Source organism: Sphaeramia orbicularis, chromosome 6 (assembly GCF_902148855.1).
Source record: "Sphaeramia orbicularis chromosome 6, fSphaOr1.1, whole genome shotgun sequence".
Taxonomy (NCBI): domain Eukaryota; kingdom Metazoa; phylum Chordata; class Actinopteri; order Kurtiformes; family Apogonidae; genus Sphaeramia; species Sphaeramia orbicularis.
The window spans coordinates 5,890,996-5,905,294 of record NC_043962.1 but is presented as its reverse complement, the minus strand read 5'-3'; the positions used below and the strand labels follow the sequence as shown (position 1 = coordinate 5,905,294).

The following is a 14,299-nucleotide window of genomic DNA, read 5'->3' as shown; positions in this document are numbered from 1 at the left end:
TATTATCTGTATATATCCTATATTATCTGTATATATCCTACATTATCTGTATATATCCTATATTACCTGTATATACCCTATATTATCTGTATATATCCTATATTATCTGTATATATCCTATATTACCTGTATATACCCTATATTATCTGTATATATCCTATATTATCTGTATATATCATATATTACCTGTATATATCCTATATTATCTGTATATATCCTATATTATCTGTATATATCCTATATGACCTAAATATATTTTATATTACCTGTATATAACCTATATTAGCTGTTTATACCCTATATTAGCTGTATATATCCTATATTAGCTGTATATATCCTATATTACCTGTATATATCTTATATTATCTGTATATATCATATGTTACCTGTATATATCCTATATTACCTGTATATATCCTATATTATCTGTATATATCCTGTATTACCTGTATATATCCTATATTACCTGTATATATCTTATATTATCTGTATATATCCTATATTACCTGCATATATCTTATATTAGCTGTATATATCCTATATTACCTGCATATATCTTATATTACCTGTATATATCCTATATTATCTGTATATATCCTATATTACCTGTATATATCTTATATTACCTGTATATATCCTATATTACCTGTATATATCCTATATTATCTGTATATATCATTTATTATCTGTATATATCCTATATTACCTGTATATATCCTTTATTACCTGTATATATCCTATATTACCTGTATATACCCTATATTATCTGTATATATCCTATATTATCTGTATACATCATATATTATCTGTATATATCCTATATTACCTGCATATATCTTATATTACCTGTATATATCCTATATTATCTGTATATATCCTACATCATCTGTATATATCCTATATTACCTGTATATATCCTATATTACCTGTATATACCCTATATTATCTGTATATACCCTATATTATCTGTATATATCCTATATTATCTGTATACATCATATATCATCTGTATATATCTTATATTACCTGTATATATCCTATATCATCTGTATATATCTTATATTACCTGTATATATCCTATATTACCTGTATATATCCTATATTACCTGTATATATCCTATATTATCTGTATATATCCTATATTATCTGTATACATCATATATCATCTGTATATATCTTATATTACCTGTATATATCCTATATTATCTGTATACATCATATATCATCTGTATATATCCTATATTACCTGTATATATCCTATATCATCTGTATATATCTTATATTACCTGTATATATCCTATATTACCTGTATATATCCTATATTACCTGTATATATCCTATATTATCTGTATATATCCTATATTATCTGTATACATCATATATTATCTGTATATATCTTATATTACCTGTATATATCCTATATTACCTGTATATATCTTATATTACCTGTATATATCCTATATTACCTGTATATATCTTATATTACCTGTATATATCTTATATTACCTGTATATATCCTATATTACCTGTATATATCTTATATTACCTGTATATATCTTATATTACCTGTATATATCTTATATTACCTGTATATATCCTATATTACCTGTATATATCTTATATTACCTGTATATATCAGTAGACAGTTGTGGTTTTTCAGGGTTCACAGACTAAATACAGGGTTCTGGATGTTTTGAAATGATGAATTCTCATTTTTCCAGTATTTTGTACATTTTATCTTTGAATAACTGAGGTAAAACTGTCTTTACACTAGTTCTGGACACATACTGATAGTTTGAATGGATCAACAGGCACTAAACAGGCACTAAACAGGCACTAAACAGGCATTAAACAGGCATTAAACAGGCACTAAACAGGCATTAAACAGGCACTAAACAGGCACTAAACAGGCACTAAACAGGCATTAAACAGGCATTAAACAGGCACTAAACAGGCACTAAACAGGCATTAAACAGGCACTAAACAGGCATTAAACAGGCATTAAACAGGCATTAAACAGGCATTAAACAGGCACTAAACAGGCATTAAACAGGCATTAAACAGGCATTAAACAGGCACTAAACAGGCATTAAACAGGCATTAAACAGGCATTAAACAGGCATTAAACAGGCATTAAACAGGCACTAAACAGGCACTAAACAGGCATTAAACAGGCACTAAACAGGCACTAAACAAGCATTAAACAGGCATTAAACAGGCACTAAACAGGCATTAAACAGGCACTAAACAGGCATTAAACAGGCATTAAACAGGCACTAAACAGGCATTAAACAGGCACTAAACAGGCACTAAACAGGCATTAAACAGGCATTAAACAGGCACTAAACAGATATTAAACAGGCACTAAACAGGCATTAAACAGGCACTAAACAGATATTAAACAGGCACTAAACAGGCATTAAACAGGCACTAAACAGATATTAAACAGACATTAAACAGATATTAAAGTGTTCAGATCAGCAGATGGTTGTGCTCACGGTGGACGTTTGGGTCTTTAAGGGTTAAAGCTTCGTTGACAGGTCGTTAATGTTTGACGTCTCATTCTTCGGCCTTTCTCCAACCAATAAACCATTTGAATGACTCACTCCTTCCTCCTCCTTTCACTGTTCTTTCACTTTCCCTCTTCATCTCGGTATTTTCACCACAGTCATTTTTCTCATTCGTATTTCACTAATTACCCTCTGACCAACTCAACAACATTCCCTGGACGACTGAACGTACGACCAGCGATGAAGTCCAAGTGGCAGGCCACCAGAACAACAAACAACTGAAGCCACAGTTAGGTTCAAGTCTGCAAAAAAAAAACACAAACAAAACCTGTCCAGTGTAATTACAGGCTGAAAAGAAAACCGAAGTGTGGCATCATCCCAGAGTTCAAACACTGGAACTGTCCTCGTCCAAGAAAACCTTCAGTCTGACCTGAAGTAGAACCTGAGGTCAACCTGCCAGGAGCTGGAGGAAAACACCAACCGGTTCAAGTTCCAACAGGTCCAGAAGTTCACAACAGTGTCCAAGGATTCAAAGTCAGGAAGACAGAGAGGGACAAAGGAGGAGACAGGCTGTTTACAGGCTGTTTACAGGCTGTTTACAGAATGGTTTACAGAATGGTTTACAGGCTGGTTACAGAATGGTTTACAGGCTGGTTTACAGGCTGGTTTACAGAATGGTTTACAGGCTGGTTACAGAATGGTTTACAGGCTGGTTTACAGAATGGTTTACAGGCTGGTTTACAGGCTGTTTACAGGCTGTTTACAGAATGGTTTAGGGGCTGGTTTACAGGCTGTTTACAGGCTGTTTACAGAATGGTTTACAGGCTGGTTTACAGGCTGTTTACAGAATGGTTTAGGGGCTGGTTTACAGGCTGGTTTACAGAATGGTTTAGGGGCTGGTTTACAGGCTGTTTACAGGCTGTTTACAGAATGGTTTACAGGCTGGTTTACAGGCTGTTTACAGGCTGTTTACAGAATGGTTTACAGGCTGGTTTACAGGCTGGTTTACAGAATGGTTTACAGGCTGGTTTACAGGCTGGTTTACAGGCTGTTTACAGAATGGTTTACAGGATGGTTTACAGGCTGTTTACAGAATGGTTTACAGGCTGGTTTACAGGCTGGTTTACAGAATGGTTTACAGGATGGTTTACAGGCTGTTTACAGAATGGTTTACAGGATGGTTTACAGGCTGTTTACAGAATGGTTTACAGGCTGGTTTACAGGCTGGTTTACAGGCTGGTTTACAGGCTGGTTTACAGGATGGTTTACAGGCTGGTTTACAGGCTGTTTACAGAATGGTTTACAGGATGGTTTACAGGATGGTTTACAGGCTGTTTCCAGTTCCCAGGTTCTGGTATGTGTGTGTTGGGTTCATGCCTGTGCTCATATCTCCCCTCTCTTCTTTCTCCTCTCTCTCCTTTCTCCTCTCTCCTCTCGTCTTTCTCCTCTCTCTTCTTTCTCCTTTCTCCTCTCTTCTTTCTCCTCTCTCCTTTCTCCTCTCTTCTTTCTCCTCTCTCCTTTCTCCTCTCTCCTTTCTCCTCTCTTCTTTCTCCTCTCTTCTTTCTCCTCTCTCTTCTTTCTCCTCTCTCTTCTTTCTCCTCTCTTCTTTCTCCTCTCTCCTTTCTCCTCTCTTCTTTCTCCTCTCTCCTTTCTCCTCTCTTCTTCTCCTCTCTTCTTTCTCTCCTCTCTCCTTTCTCCTCTCTCTTCTTCTCCTCTCTCCTTTCTCCTCTCTTCCTTTCTCCTCTCTTCTTCTCCTCTCTCCTTTCTCCTCTCTTCTTTCTCCTCTCTCCTTTCTCCTCTCTCTTCTCCTCTCTCCTTTCTCCTCTCTTCTTCTCCTCTCTCCTTCCTCCTCTCTTCTTCCTCCTCTCTCCTTTCTCCTCTCTCCTCTCTCTCCTCTCTCTTCTTTCTCCTCTCTTTTCTCCTCTCTTCTTTCGCCTCTCACCTTTCTCCTCTCACCTTTCTCCTCTCTCCTTTCTCCTCTCTTCTTCTCCTCTCTCCTTTCTTCTTCTCCTCTCTCTTTCTCTTCTCTCCTTTCTCCTCTCTCTTCTTCTCCTCTCTCCTTTCTCCTCTCTTCTTCTCCTCTCTCCTCTCTCCTCTTTCTCCTCTCTCTTCTTTCTCTTCTCTCCTTTCTCCTCTCTCTTCTTTCTCCTCTCTCCTTTCTCCTCTCTCCTTTCTCCTCTCTCTTCTTTCTCCTCTCTCCTTTCTCCTCTCTTCTTTCTCCTCTCTTCTTTCTCCTCTCTCCTTTCTCCTCTCTTCTTTCTCCTCTCTCCTTTCTCCTCTCTTCTTTCTCCTCTCTCCTTTCTCCTCTCTTCTTCTCCTCTCTCCTTTCTCCTCTCTCTTTCTCCTCTCTCCTTTCTCCTCTCTCTTCTTTCTCCTCTCTCCTTTCTCCTCTCTCCTTTCTCCTCTCTCTCTTTCTCTTCTCTCCTTTCTCCTCTCTCTTCTTTCTCCTCTCTCCTCTCTCCTCTCTTCTTTCTCTTCTCTCCTTTCTCCTCTCTCTTCTTTCTCCTCTCTCCTTTCTCCTCTCTCCTTTCTCCACTCTTCTTTCTCCTCTCTCCTTTCTCCTCTCTCTTCTTTCTCCTCTCTTCTTTCTCCTCTCTCCTTTCTCCTCTCTCTTCTTTCTCCTCTCTCCTTTCTCCTCTCTCCTTTCTCCTCTCTTCTTTCTCCTCTCTCCTCTCTTCTTTCTCCTCTCTCCTTTCTCCTCTCTCCTTCTTCTTTCTCCTCTCTTCTTTCTCTTCTCTCCTTTCTCCTCTCTCTTCTTTCTCCTCTCTCCTTTCTCCTCTCTCTTCTTTCTCCTCTCTCCTTTCTCCTCTCTCCTTTCTCCTCTTCTTTCTCCTCTCCCTCTCTTCTTTTCTCCTCTCTCCTTTCTCCTCTCTCCTTTCTTCTTTCTCCTCTCTTCTTTCTCTTCTCTCCTTTCTCCTCTCTCTCCTTTCTCCTCTCTCCTTCTCCTCTCTTCTTTCTCCTCTCTCCTTTTCCTCTCTTCTTTCTCCTCTCTTCTTTCTCCTCTCTCCTTCTCCTCTCTTCTTCTCCTCTCTCCTTTCTCCTCTCTTCTTCTCTTCTCTCCTTCTCCTCTCTCTTCTTTCTCCTCCTCTCTCCTTTCTCCTCTCTCCTTTCTCCTCTCTTCTTTCTCCTCTCTCCTTTCTCCTCTCTTCTTTCTCCTCTCTCCTTTCTCCTCTCTCCTCTCTTCTTTCTCTTCTCTCCTTTCTCCTCTCTCTTCTTTCTCCTCTCTCCTTTCTCCTCTCTTCTTTCTCCACTCTTCTTTCTCCTCTCTCCTTTCTCCACTCTCTTCTTTCTCCTCTCTTCTTTCTCCTCTCTCCTTTCTCCTCTCTCTTCTTTCCTCCTCTCCTTTCTCCTCTCTTCTTTCTCCTCTCTCTTTCTCCTCTCTCCTTTCTCCTCTCTCTCTTTCTCCTCTCTCCTTTCTTCCTCTCTCTTCTTTCTCCTCTCTCCTTTCTCCTCTTCTTTCTCTTCTCCTCTCTTTCTCCTCTCTCCTTTCTCCTCTCTTCTTCTCCTCTCTTCTTTCTCCTCTCTCCTTTCTCCTCTCTCTTCTTTCTCCTCTCTCCTTTCTCCTCTCTCTTCTTTCTCCTCTCTCCTTTCTCCTCTCTTCTTTCTCTTCTCTCCTTTCTCCTCTCTTCTTTCTCCTCTCTCCTTTCTCCTCTCTCCTCTCTTCTTCTCCTCTCTCCTTTCTCCTCTCTCCTTTCTCCTCTCTTCTTTCTCCTCTCTCCTTTCTCCTCTCTCCTTTCTCCTCTCTTCTTCTCCTCTCTCCTCTCTCCTTTCTCCTCTCTTCTTTCTCCTCTCTCCTTTCTCCTCTCTTCTTTTCTCCTCTCTCCTTTCTCCTCTCTCCTTTCTCCTCTCTCCTTTCTCCTCTCTCCTTTCTCCTCTCTCCTTTCTCCTCTCTTCTTCTCCTCTCTCCTCTCTCCTTTCTCCTCTCTTCTTTCTCCCTCTCTCTCTTCTCCTCTCTCCTTTCTCCTCTCTTCTTTCTCCTCTCTTCTTCTCCTCTCTCCTCTCTCCTTTCTCCTCTCTTCTTCTCCTCTCTCCTCTCTCCTTTCTCCTCTCTTCTTTCTCCTCTCTCCTTTCTCCTCTCTCCTTTCTCCTCTCTTCTTTCTCCTCTCTTCTTCTCTCTCTCTCCTCTCTCCTTTCTCCTCTCTCCTTTCTCCTCTCTTCTTCTCCTCTCTCCTCTCTCCTTTCTCCTCTCTTCTTTCTCCTCTCTCCTTTCTCCTCTCTTCTTTCTCCTCTCTCCTTTCTCCTCTCTCCTTTCTCCTCTCTCCTTTCTCCTCTCTTCTTCTCCTCTCTCCTCTCTTCTTTCTCCTCTCTCCTTTCTCCACTCTCTTCTTTCTCCTCTCTCCTTTCTCCTCTCTCTTCTTTCTCCTCTCTCCTTTCTCCTCTCTTCTTCTCCTCTCTCCTTTCTCCTCTCTCCTTTCTCCTCTCTTCTTTCTCCTTTCTCCTCTCTTCTTTCTCCTCTCTCCTTTCTCCTCTCTCCTTTCTCCTCTCTTCTTTCTGCTCTCTCCTTTCTCCTCTCTCCTTTCTCCTCTCTTCTTTCTCCTCTCTCCTTTCTCCTCTCTCCTCTCTCCTTCCTCCTCTCTCCTCTCTTCTTCTCCTCTCTCCTCTCTCCTCTCTTCTTCTCCTCTCTTCTTTCTCCTCTCTCCTTTCTCCTCTCTTCTTCTCCTCTCTCCTCTCTTCTTCTCCTCTCTCCTCTCTTCTTCTCCTCTCTCCTCTCTTCTTCTCCTTTCTCCTCTCTCCTTTCTCCTCTCTCCTTTCTCCTCTCTTCTTCTCCTCTCTCCTCTCTTCTTCTCCTCTCTCCTTTCTAACCCGTTGTCCATTCCATCCTAAAGCGTGCCTGGTCCGTCTCGTCGGTCGGTCCTGTCTAATCCTTGGTGCTGTGGACCTTCAGACTCCGCCCACTCTGATGGGGCTGTGGGTCAGAACTCAGGCATTAGACAGAACCACTCATCCTGCTCTTCTGTCCTCCTTCTGTGTTTTTTTCTCTTTTATTCATTTGTTTTTCGCTGCCTGTGCTGAACAGACTTTTCCATTAATCTGCATTAAACATATTAAATACAGTGGAGCTGCAGAATGAAATGCACAGTTCGAATAAACCTGTTTGAGCACATGTTGTTCAGAGATTATTTTGGAACTGCAGCTCTAATCCAGACCTCTGTACGTGCACTTTACTGCAGCTGAAGCGCTGGGACGTTCCCACTGGAAACTCTACTTAGTGTTAATCTGTTCCCGTCTGCTTTTGCCTTCGACCTCTAAGTGTGTCTGAACTTCTGTCCTTTCACTTTTCCTCTTCTCTTGTTTTCTCTGTTGTTGAAATCTTCTGATGCTGGTGTTTAGACAGTGGTTTTTTCTGCTCAGTCTGAACCCTCATGGACCTCTGAGACCTTTTTTGGACATTTGTGTCATTTTTCTTTGTGGATTTTCTTTAGTTGTTGCATCCGTTCTTATAAAATCCTCATATATCAATATTTCTTCCGTTTTATTTATTTATTTTTTTAAGCATAAATCTCTTAAAGAACCTCAGTTCTGCTCAAAACTATGAAATATTCAATAATTTTCAGGATTTTAACCCTTTAAATGCCATGTAACACCACTTGTTTTAGTCAAACAACATAAAATATGAGATATTTTCCACATAAGAATAAGGATTTTTAACCCTTAGTGACCCCCTCAGGACGTTTTTTTTTTTTTAACTTTTTTTTTTCTTGATCATTATATCTGCGTTAAAGGTCACATTCTGGATTTTTTTTTTTAATCTAATCTCAGTTACTCTTACAGATCTATTACACACTACTGACATTTATCCTCTCTTATAAAGTCATCATATATCAATCATACTTTTTTTTTTGCATAAATCTCTTAAACCACCTCAGCTCTGCTCAAAACTTTGAAATATTTAATAATTTTCAGGATTTTAACCCTTTAAATGCCACATGACACCACTTGTTTTTGTCAAACAACACAAAATATGAGATATTTTCCACATAAATGAAGATTTTTAACCCTTAGTGAACTCCTCTGGACATTTTTGTTAATTTTTTTTCTCTTTTTCTTTGATTTCTTGATTGTTATATCTGCGTTTAAGGTCAAATTTCTAGAGAATGTTTCTTTTTTGACATTTTTTTTTTATCTAACCTTTGAGCCAAAATGTACATGTACAAACAATGCTATAAAATCATCAGTCATCAATATATTTTCTACTTTTTTCCATATAAACCTCTTAAACCACTTCAGTTCTGCTCAAAACTGTGAAATAGTCATTGATTTTCAGGATTTTAACCCTTTAAATGCCAGTTTGATTGTGTGATACCACTAGTTTTATTTAAAAAAAAAAAAAAAAAAAAAACACAAAATGTGAGATATTTTCCATATAATAGATGGTGGAGGGATGGGATATTGTTTTATATCAGAGTCTTGGACATGTTAAAGATGAACTATGACTCTGATTTTATTGTATTAGTAGTTCTTATGTAATATTTTAAAATGTGGTTTTAATGTACGTACTAAGATTAAAAATAAATATGAAAATAAGGACATAAATAACACACGGAACATCGTTTTAAATCAGCCATAAAACAAGTGGCATCATGTGTTCAAATGATGGCATTTAAAGGGTTAAAAACGTGAACATTATTGAACATTTGGTACTTCTGAACAGAGCTGAAGTGATTTAAGAGATAAGAGAAAAATACTGATTTATGATGACTTTATGGCAGAGGATGTAAAAAGTGCCAGTAGTTTATAGTAAACCTGGAAGAGTCACTGACATCACAGTTGTTAAATTTGTCGACATTCCTGCCGTGAGCTGCAACACAGACGGAGTGATCAGCAAATCAAAGAAAGATTTATGGAGAAAAAAGAAGGAAAAATGCTGACATATGATCATTTATTATGACCTTTTTATAAGTACATTTTTTTGGCTTGAGGGTGTGAACAGATGCTGAATGCTTTTTGCAGTGATCCTGTGCCATAAAAATAGAAATAATAATTTTAACCCTTTCATGCATAATGGTCATTGTAGTGGACAGATATTCTCCAGCTGTTCTCTTGTATGTTCATGGGTTTAGTTGTTTTAATTCCATATCTTCCTGAGACCCAGCAGTGCATTTTTGTCCTCTGTAGGGGACTAAAGTTTGACAGTTTTAATAAAAAATTTTTTAAAAAATGCTGTTCATTGCAAAGGACATTCCATTAAAAAATAAATAAATGAAAATAATGGGATAGGCGCCAAGTGACCCCCGTGAGGATAAAGTGGGTTCAGAAAATGAATGAATGAATGAATGAATGAAAATAATTTTTAAAATGTATCTGAAAAAACTGCTGCATTATGCAGTTTCCAATTAAGATGACTGTTTAATGTCAAAAAGCTAAAGATTTTCACTTTACTGGATCTCAAGAGGATATCAACCAACACAGAGGACGCTCATGCACCATCTACACTGACATTCTGACCATTAATGTAACTTTGCAGTTCTTGATAAACCTGATCTGCACTAACATTTTTGAATGTAAATCAACTGCTTATTTTCTCAAACAAAAAGTTTTGGGTTTTTTTTTTGCATATTATCTCCATAACTAGTATTAGAATATGATAAAATGTGAGAAAACATCAGATTAGCTGCATAAAAAATGTTTTTATTTCATAGTTTTTACACAGTTTGTCACTTTATGATGATGGGTTTGAAATATATGTGTCTTTGCTTCAAAAATGTAATGCATGCTGTCCAGCTGAGTGGACATTTTTGTAACTCCATGAAAAATAGGTTCATAAAAAAATTCAGTCACGCTGTTTTGTTTTTTTTCATGCCTAAAGAGGAATAAAAACACTGAGGAAAAAAATCTTGATTAAGGTTCTCATAATCCATGCATGAAAGGGTTAAAAAGCAGATTTTCCACATTCTAACCCAGTGGTTTCCAACCTTATTCCAACCTATACTATGTTGCAAATAAATGTTAATTTTAGAGGACATTTAGTCTATATAATGTATATTATGGACGGAGGCAGTAAATCCAGGTGTAGATTACTGCACAAAGGGAGAATTGGATTTTCCTTGGTCAGGATATGTACAGTCAGTCCAGCTGTGATTTACAAGACTGACAGTTAATACTGAACAAACAAGAACTCAAACTATGAATTATGAACGAGCTGCAGCATCTGAAACTGACCACAACGAACATTTGACAGATAAACAGAACCACAGTGCTGCAGTTTCACACTCAGTTTTTCTTTTATGGATTGTGAGTCTCTCTCAGCTCACCATATATTTTTATCAGTAAGATTTTATTTACCTGCGCCAAGGAGGTTCTGTTTTTGCCAGTGTTGGTTTGTCTGTTTGTTTGTTTGTTTGTTTGTTTGTTTGTGTGCAAGATAACTCAAAAAGTTAAGGACGGATTTGGATGAAAGTTTCAGGAAATAATGATACTGGCACAAGGAACAAAGGATTAAATTTTGATGGTGATGGGGGGGGCACAGGGGGGCCCACTGGTCTGCGTTGGCGGAGGTCTGCGCTTCTAGTCTTTATCAATTACTAGAAATTTCAGGCGTCCCCATCAGAATTCCAGGCGACCCCACGTGGGGTCCCGACCCCAAGGTTGAAAAACACTGTTGTAACCAAACCCCTGCATTGAACTGCATGTAAGTAAATACATATTAAACCACAATGAAGTGACTGTTTCAGACTTGGATGAACTTCAGTTACATTCTTTCACCTCATATTCTTTAATGACCTTAGAATTAAAGCTTCGATCCAAACTGTGCGCTTTTTCATCCTCATATTCTGAAGTTATTAATCTGATCTAACCTGGTGTTACGCTTCTGTAATCTGAACTTTTGTCCTCTCCTTCTTCTTCTTCTGTGGTAACTCTGTGGTGCGTGTTTGCGTACGTAGGTCTCGCCTTTTCGCTCCTGATCCGTGACATCTGCTACCCAGCCAGCATGTCCATGTGGGCCCACAAGGGTTACAGCTGGGCTGCATAGAAGGGTCCCATGTGGGTTTGTCTGCCGTTTCCATGGTGACCCCACATGTGTTTGTCCATATCAGAATTAGAATCAAAATCAGAATCAGAATGTCTTTATTGTCATTGTACCAAGTACAATGAAACTGAAGAAAAGCTCTGCGGTTCAGCGCAAGAATTTACAGACAGACACAAACATAGAGCTGCAACCGATGAATCGATTAGGTGGTTGAAGCGAATGCAAAAATTCCCCATTCAATTAATCGACTCGAACTGATTGAAGGGAGATATTCTACTGCAGTTCTCCTGAACTGAAGCTTCTTTGTGCGTCACGATAAGCGTCCATGTGAAACACAACAGTGGAACCAAAGTTTAACAGCAGAGAAATGAAGGAAACAAAGCTTTGATTCTGGAGAATTGTGGTTGAATGATTTTTTTGGATCACTTTGAGTCGATTAATCGGTTGCAGCTGTAAACAAATATCAGTAAAACAACAACAAAAAGAAAAGCACTCGGAGAGCGCAGACCTCCGCCAAAGCAGATCAGTGGGCCCCCTTGGCCCCCCACCCCCAATCACCACCAAAATTTTATCATTTTTTCCTTGTGCCATTATCAACATTTCCTGAAAATTTCATGAAAATCTGTCCATAACTTTTTGAGTTATCTTGCTATAAGACAGACAAACAAACAAACACACAAAGCAAAGCGATCCTAATACCTCCTGGTGGAGTAAAAGGCAGTTATTTACACTAAAAAATAAAAAGAATTGCAAACTAAGATATTTGTAAAACATAGAATTTAACCCTTTGATGCATGAATTATGAAAACCTTCATCAAGATTTTTTTCCTGACTGTTTTTATTCCTCTTTAGGCATGAAAATAACAATTCGATTGATTTTTTTTAACCCATTTTTTATGGAGTTACAAAAATGTCCACTCAGCTGGACACCATGTGTTTAGTTTTAGAAGCAAAGAAACATGTATTTACTGATAAACTGTGTGAAAACTATGAAATAAAAACATTTTTAATGCTGCTAATCTGATGTTTTCTCACATTTTAACATACCTGCATGAAGACAATATGCACAATAAACTGTTAATTACAGCCTAATAACATTTAACCGTTTTTTTTTAACTCTCTAACATCTTACTGCAGATCAGGCTGATGATCAAGAACAGCAGTTACAGTCCTGGTGTGAATGTCAGTGTATGGGATGGTGCACGAGTGTCCACTGTGTTGGCTGATGTGGAACTAAAACAACAAGAGAACAGCTTTGAACAGCTGTCCATTGGACTGACCACTGGACTGACCACTGGACTGACCACTGTGCATGAAAGGGTTAAGTAGTTCAAATGACATGAAAGATAAATATCATGGGATGAATAGTGTTAAAAATAAATAATATGATAGATTCAGATGTCTGATTCTGATATGGGTAAACACATGTGGACCACCATGGAACCTGCGGACGAACCCACATGGAACCCTTATCTGCAGCCCAACTGGACATGCTGGCTGGGTGCGAGGATCACGGATACACAAATGAACGCAGACCTGAGCCAAGAAATACTTGTCCTGTTTCCCAGCTCCAGGTCAACACTCTTTTGTTCGCACCTGGTGAAAGTGAAAGTACAGTGCTGTGTACCCGGAGGGACCCGCGCGCAGCTGCGCACACCTGAGCGACAGAAGGCGCATACATTCAGATGGACATACATGTGTAGGAACAGACGCACCTTCAGATCCTGTGTGCCAAAGGGGGTCCAGGATGCGCAAAGATGTGCGTATCCGCTCCAAAGTGCACCGTCTGTGGAATTAAAAGAAGCCGAGCACGACAGCAATCCAAGAAAAGGAAAAAAAACCCACAGAGGAAAGTGTTTAAGACAAGTCCATGGTAGTTCTGTCCATCCGCGCGGCCGTGGTGCGATGCGCTCCGTCTGCGTGTGCGCCGCCAAGTGCGCAACAGGCTGGTGTGACGGTCCTTTCAGTGCGTCAAGTCACAGACGCGCACCAAAAAAAAAAAAAAAAAAAAAAGACGAATACGAGGTGACTTCAAAATAAAAGCCCAAGTAGATGAACACCCCCGGACACGCAACACACACCTCTGAGGCTTTTTCCACAAGAAGACACGAGCCACGGGAAACAGAAGAAAAGATATGAATTTAATTTAATAAAGCAGCGTCTGCGAAGCTGAGTTTATCTAATACTGAGCTCTGCTTATCTGAGATGCACAGACACATTCCTGACCTTATGGTACCTGATAATATCCTGAATAAAACAACCGAAACATATTTAATAAAACACATGTTTTGCTTCATACACGTTAAAACGTGCGTATTTTTCTTTTTACACACTGTAAAAAAAATAAATAAATATAATAATAATAATAATAATAGTAAAAAAGAAACAAAAACGTCAAAACAAAACACGGTGATATTCTGGCAGCAGGGATGCCGAAAAAAATACTGTTAAATAATGGAAAATAACCATTTCATAAAAATACAGTAATTTTTCATAATCAAAATACAGCTTTTTGCCCTAACTTTACATGAGATTTTGCCTTTTGTTTTTTTTTTTTGTTTTTTTTTTTTTACTTTTTAATGTTTAATAAAGAATATTTACATGTATTAAACCAATCAATTTATACACACACACACACACACACACACACACACACACACACATACATACATATATATATGAATATATGTATAAAATTTTCAATGAGACTCAGTTGTCCAATCCACTGATAGAAACTGTATTTGGACAGTTTATCAGTGCTTATACATTTTATACATTCACAAAAATACATTTATTCAACATTTTTGTTGTGAAACCTCCT

General features: G+C 38.5%; 2 protein-coding genes across 2 annotated transcripts in view; both read right to left on the bottom strand.

Annotated features, from left to right (window-relative positions):
- Positions 1-13,471, bottom strand: part of il34 (interleukin 34) — a 65,619-nt gene extending 52,148 nt beyond the window's left edge. The window contains 1 exon segment of the mRNA XM_030137519.1: positions 13,194-13,471. The gene's annotated coding sequence lies outside the window, so the exon portion shown is untranslated.
- LOC115421579 (trichohyalin-like) lies at positions 4,233-7,004 on the bottom strand (the record flags this gene model as incomplete). Its single annotated transcript, XM_030137518.1, is given in 2 exon segments — positions 4,233-4,562; positions 5,790-7,004. Coding segments are annotated over 2 exon segments (1,545 nt in total), but the record flags the coding sequence as incomplete, so codon positions are not given.
- Positions 13,472-14,299: the final 828 nt, after the last annotated feature.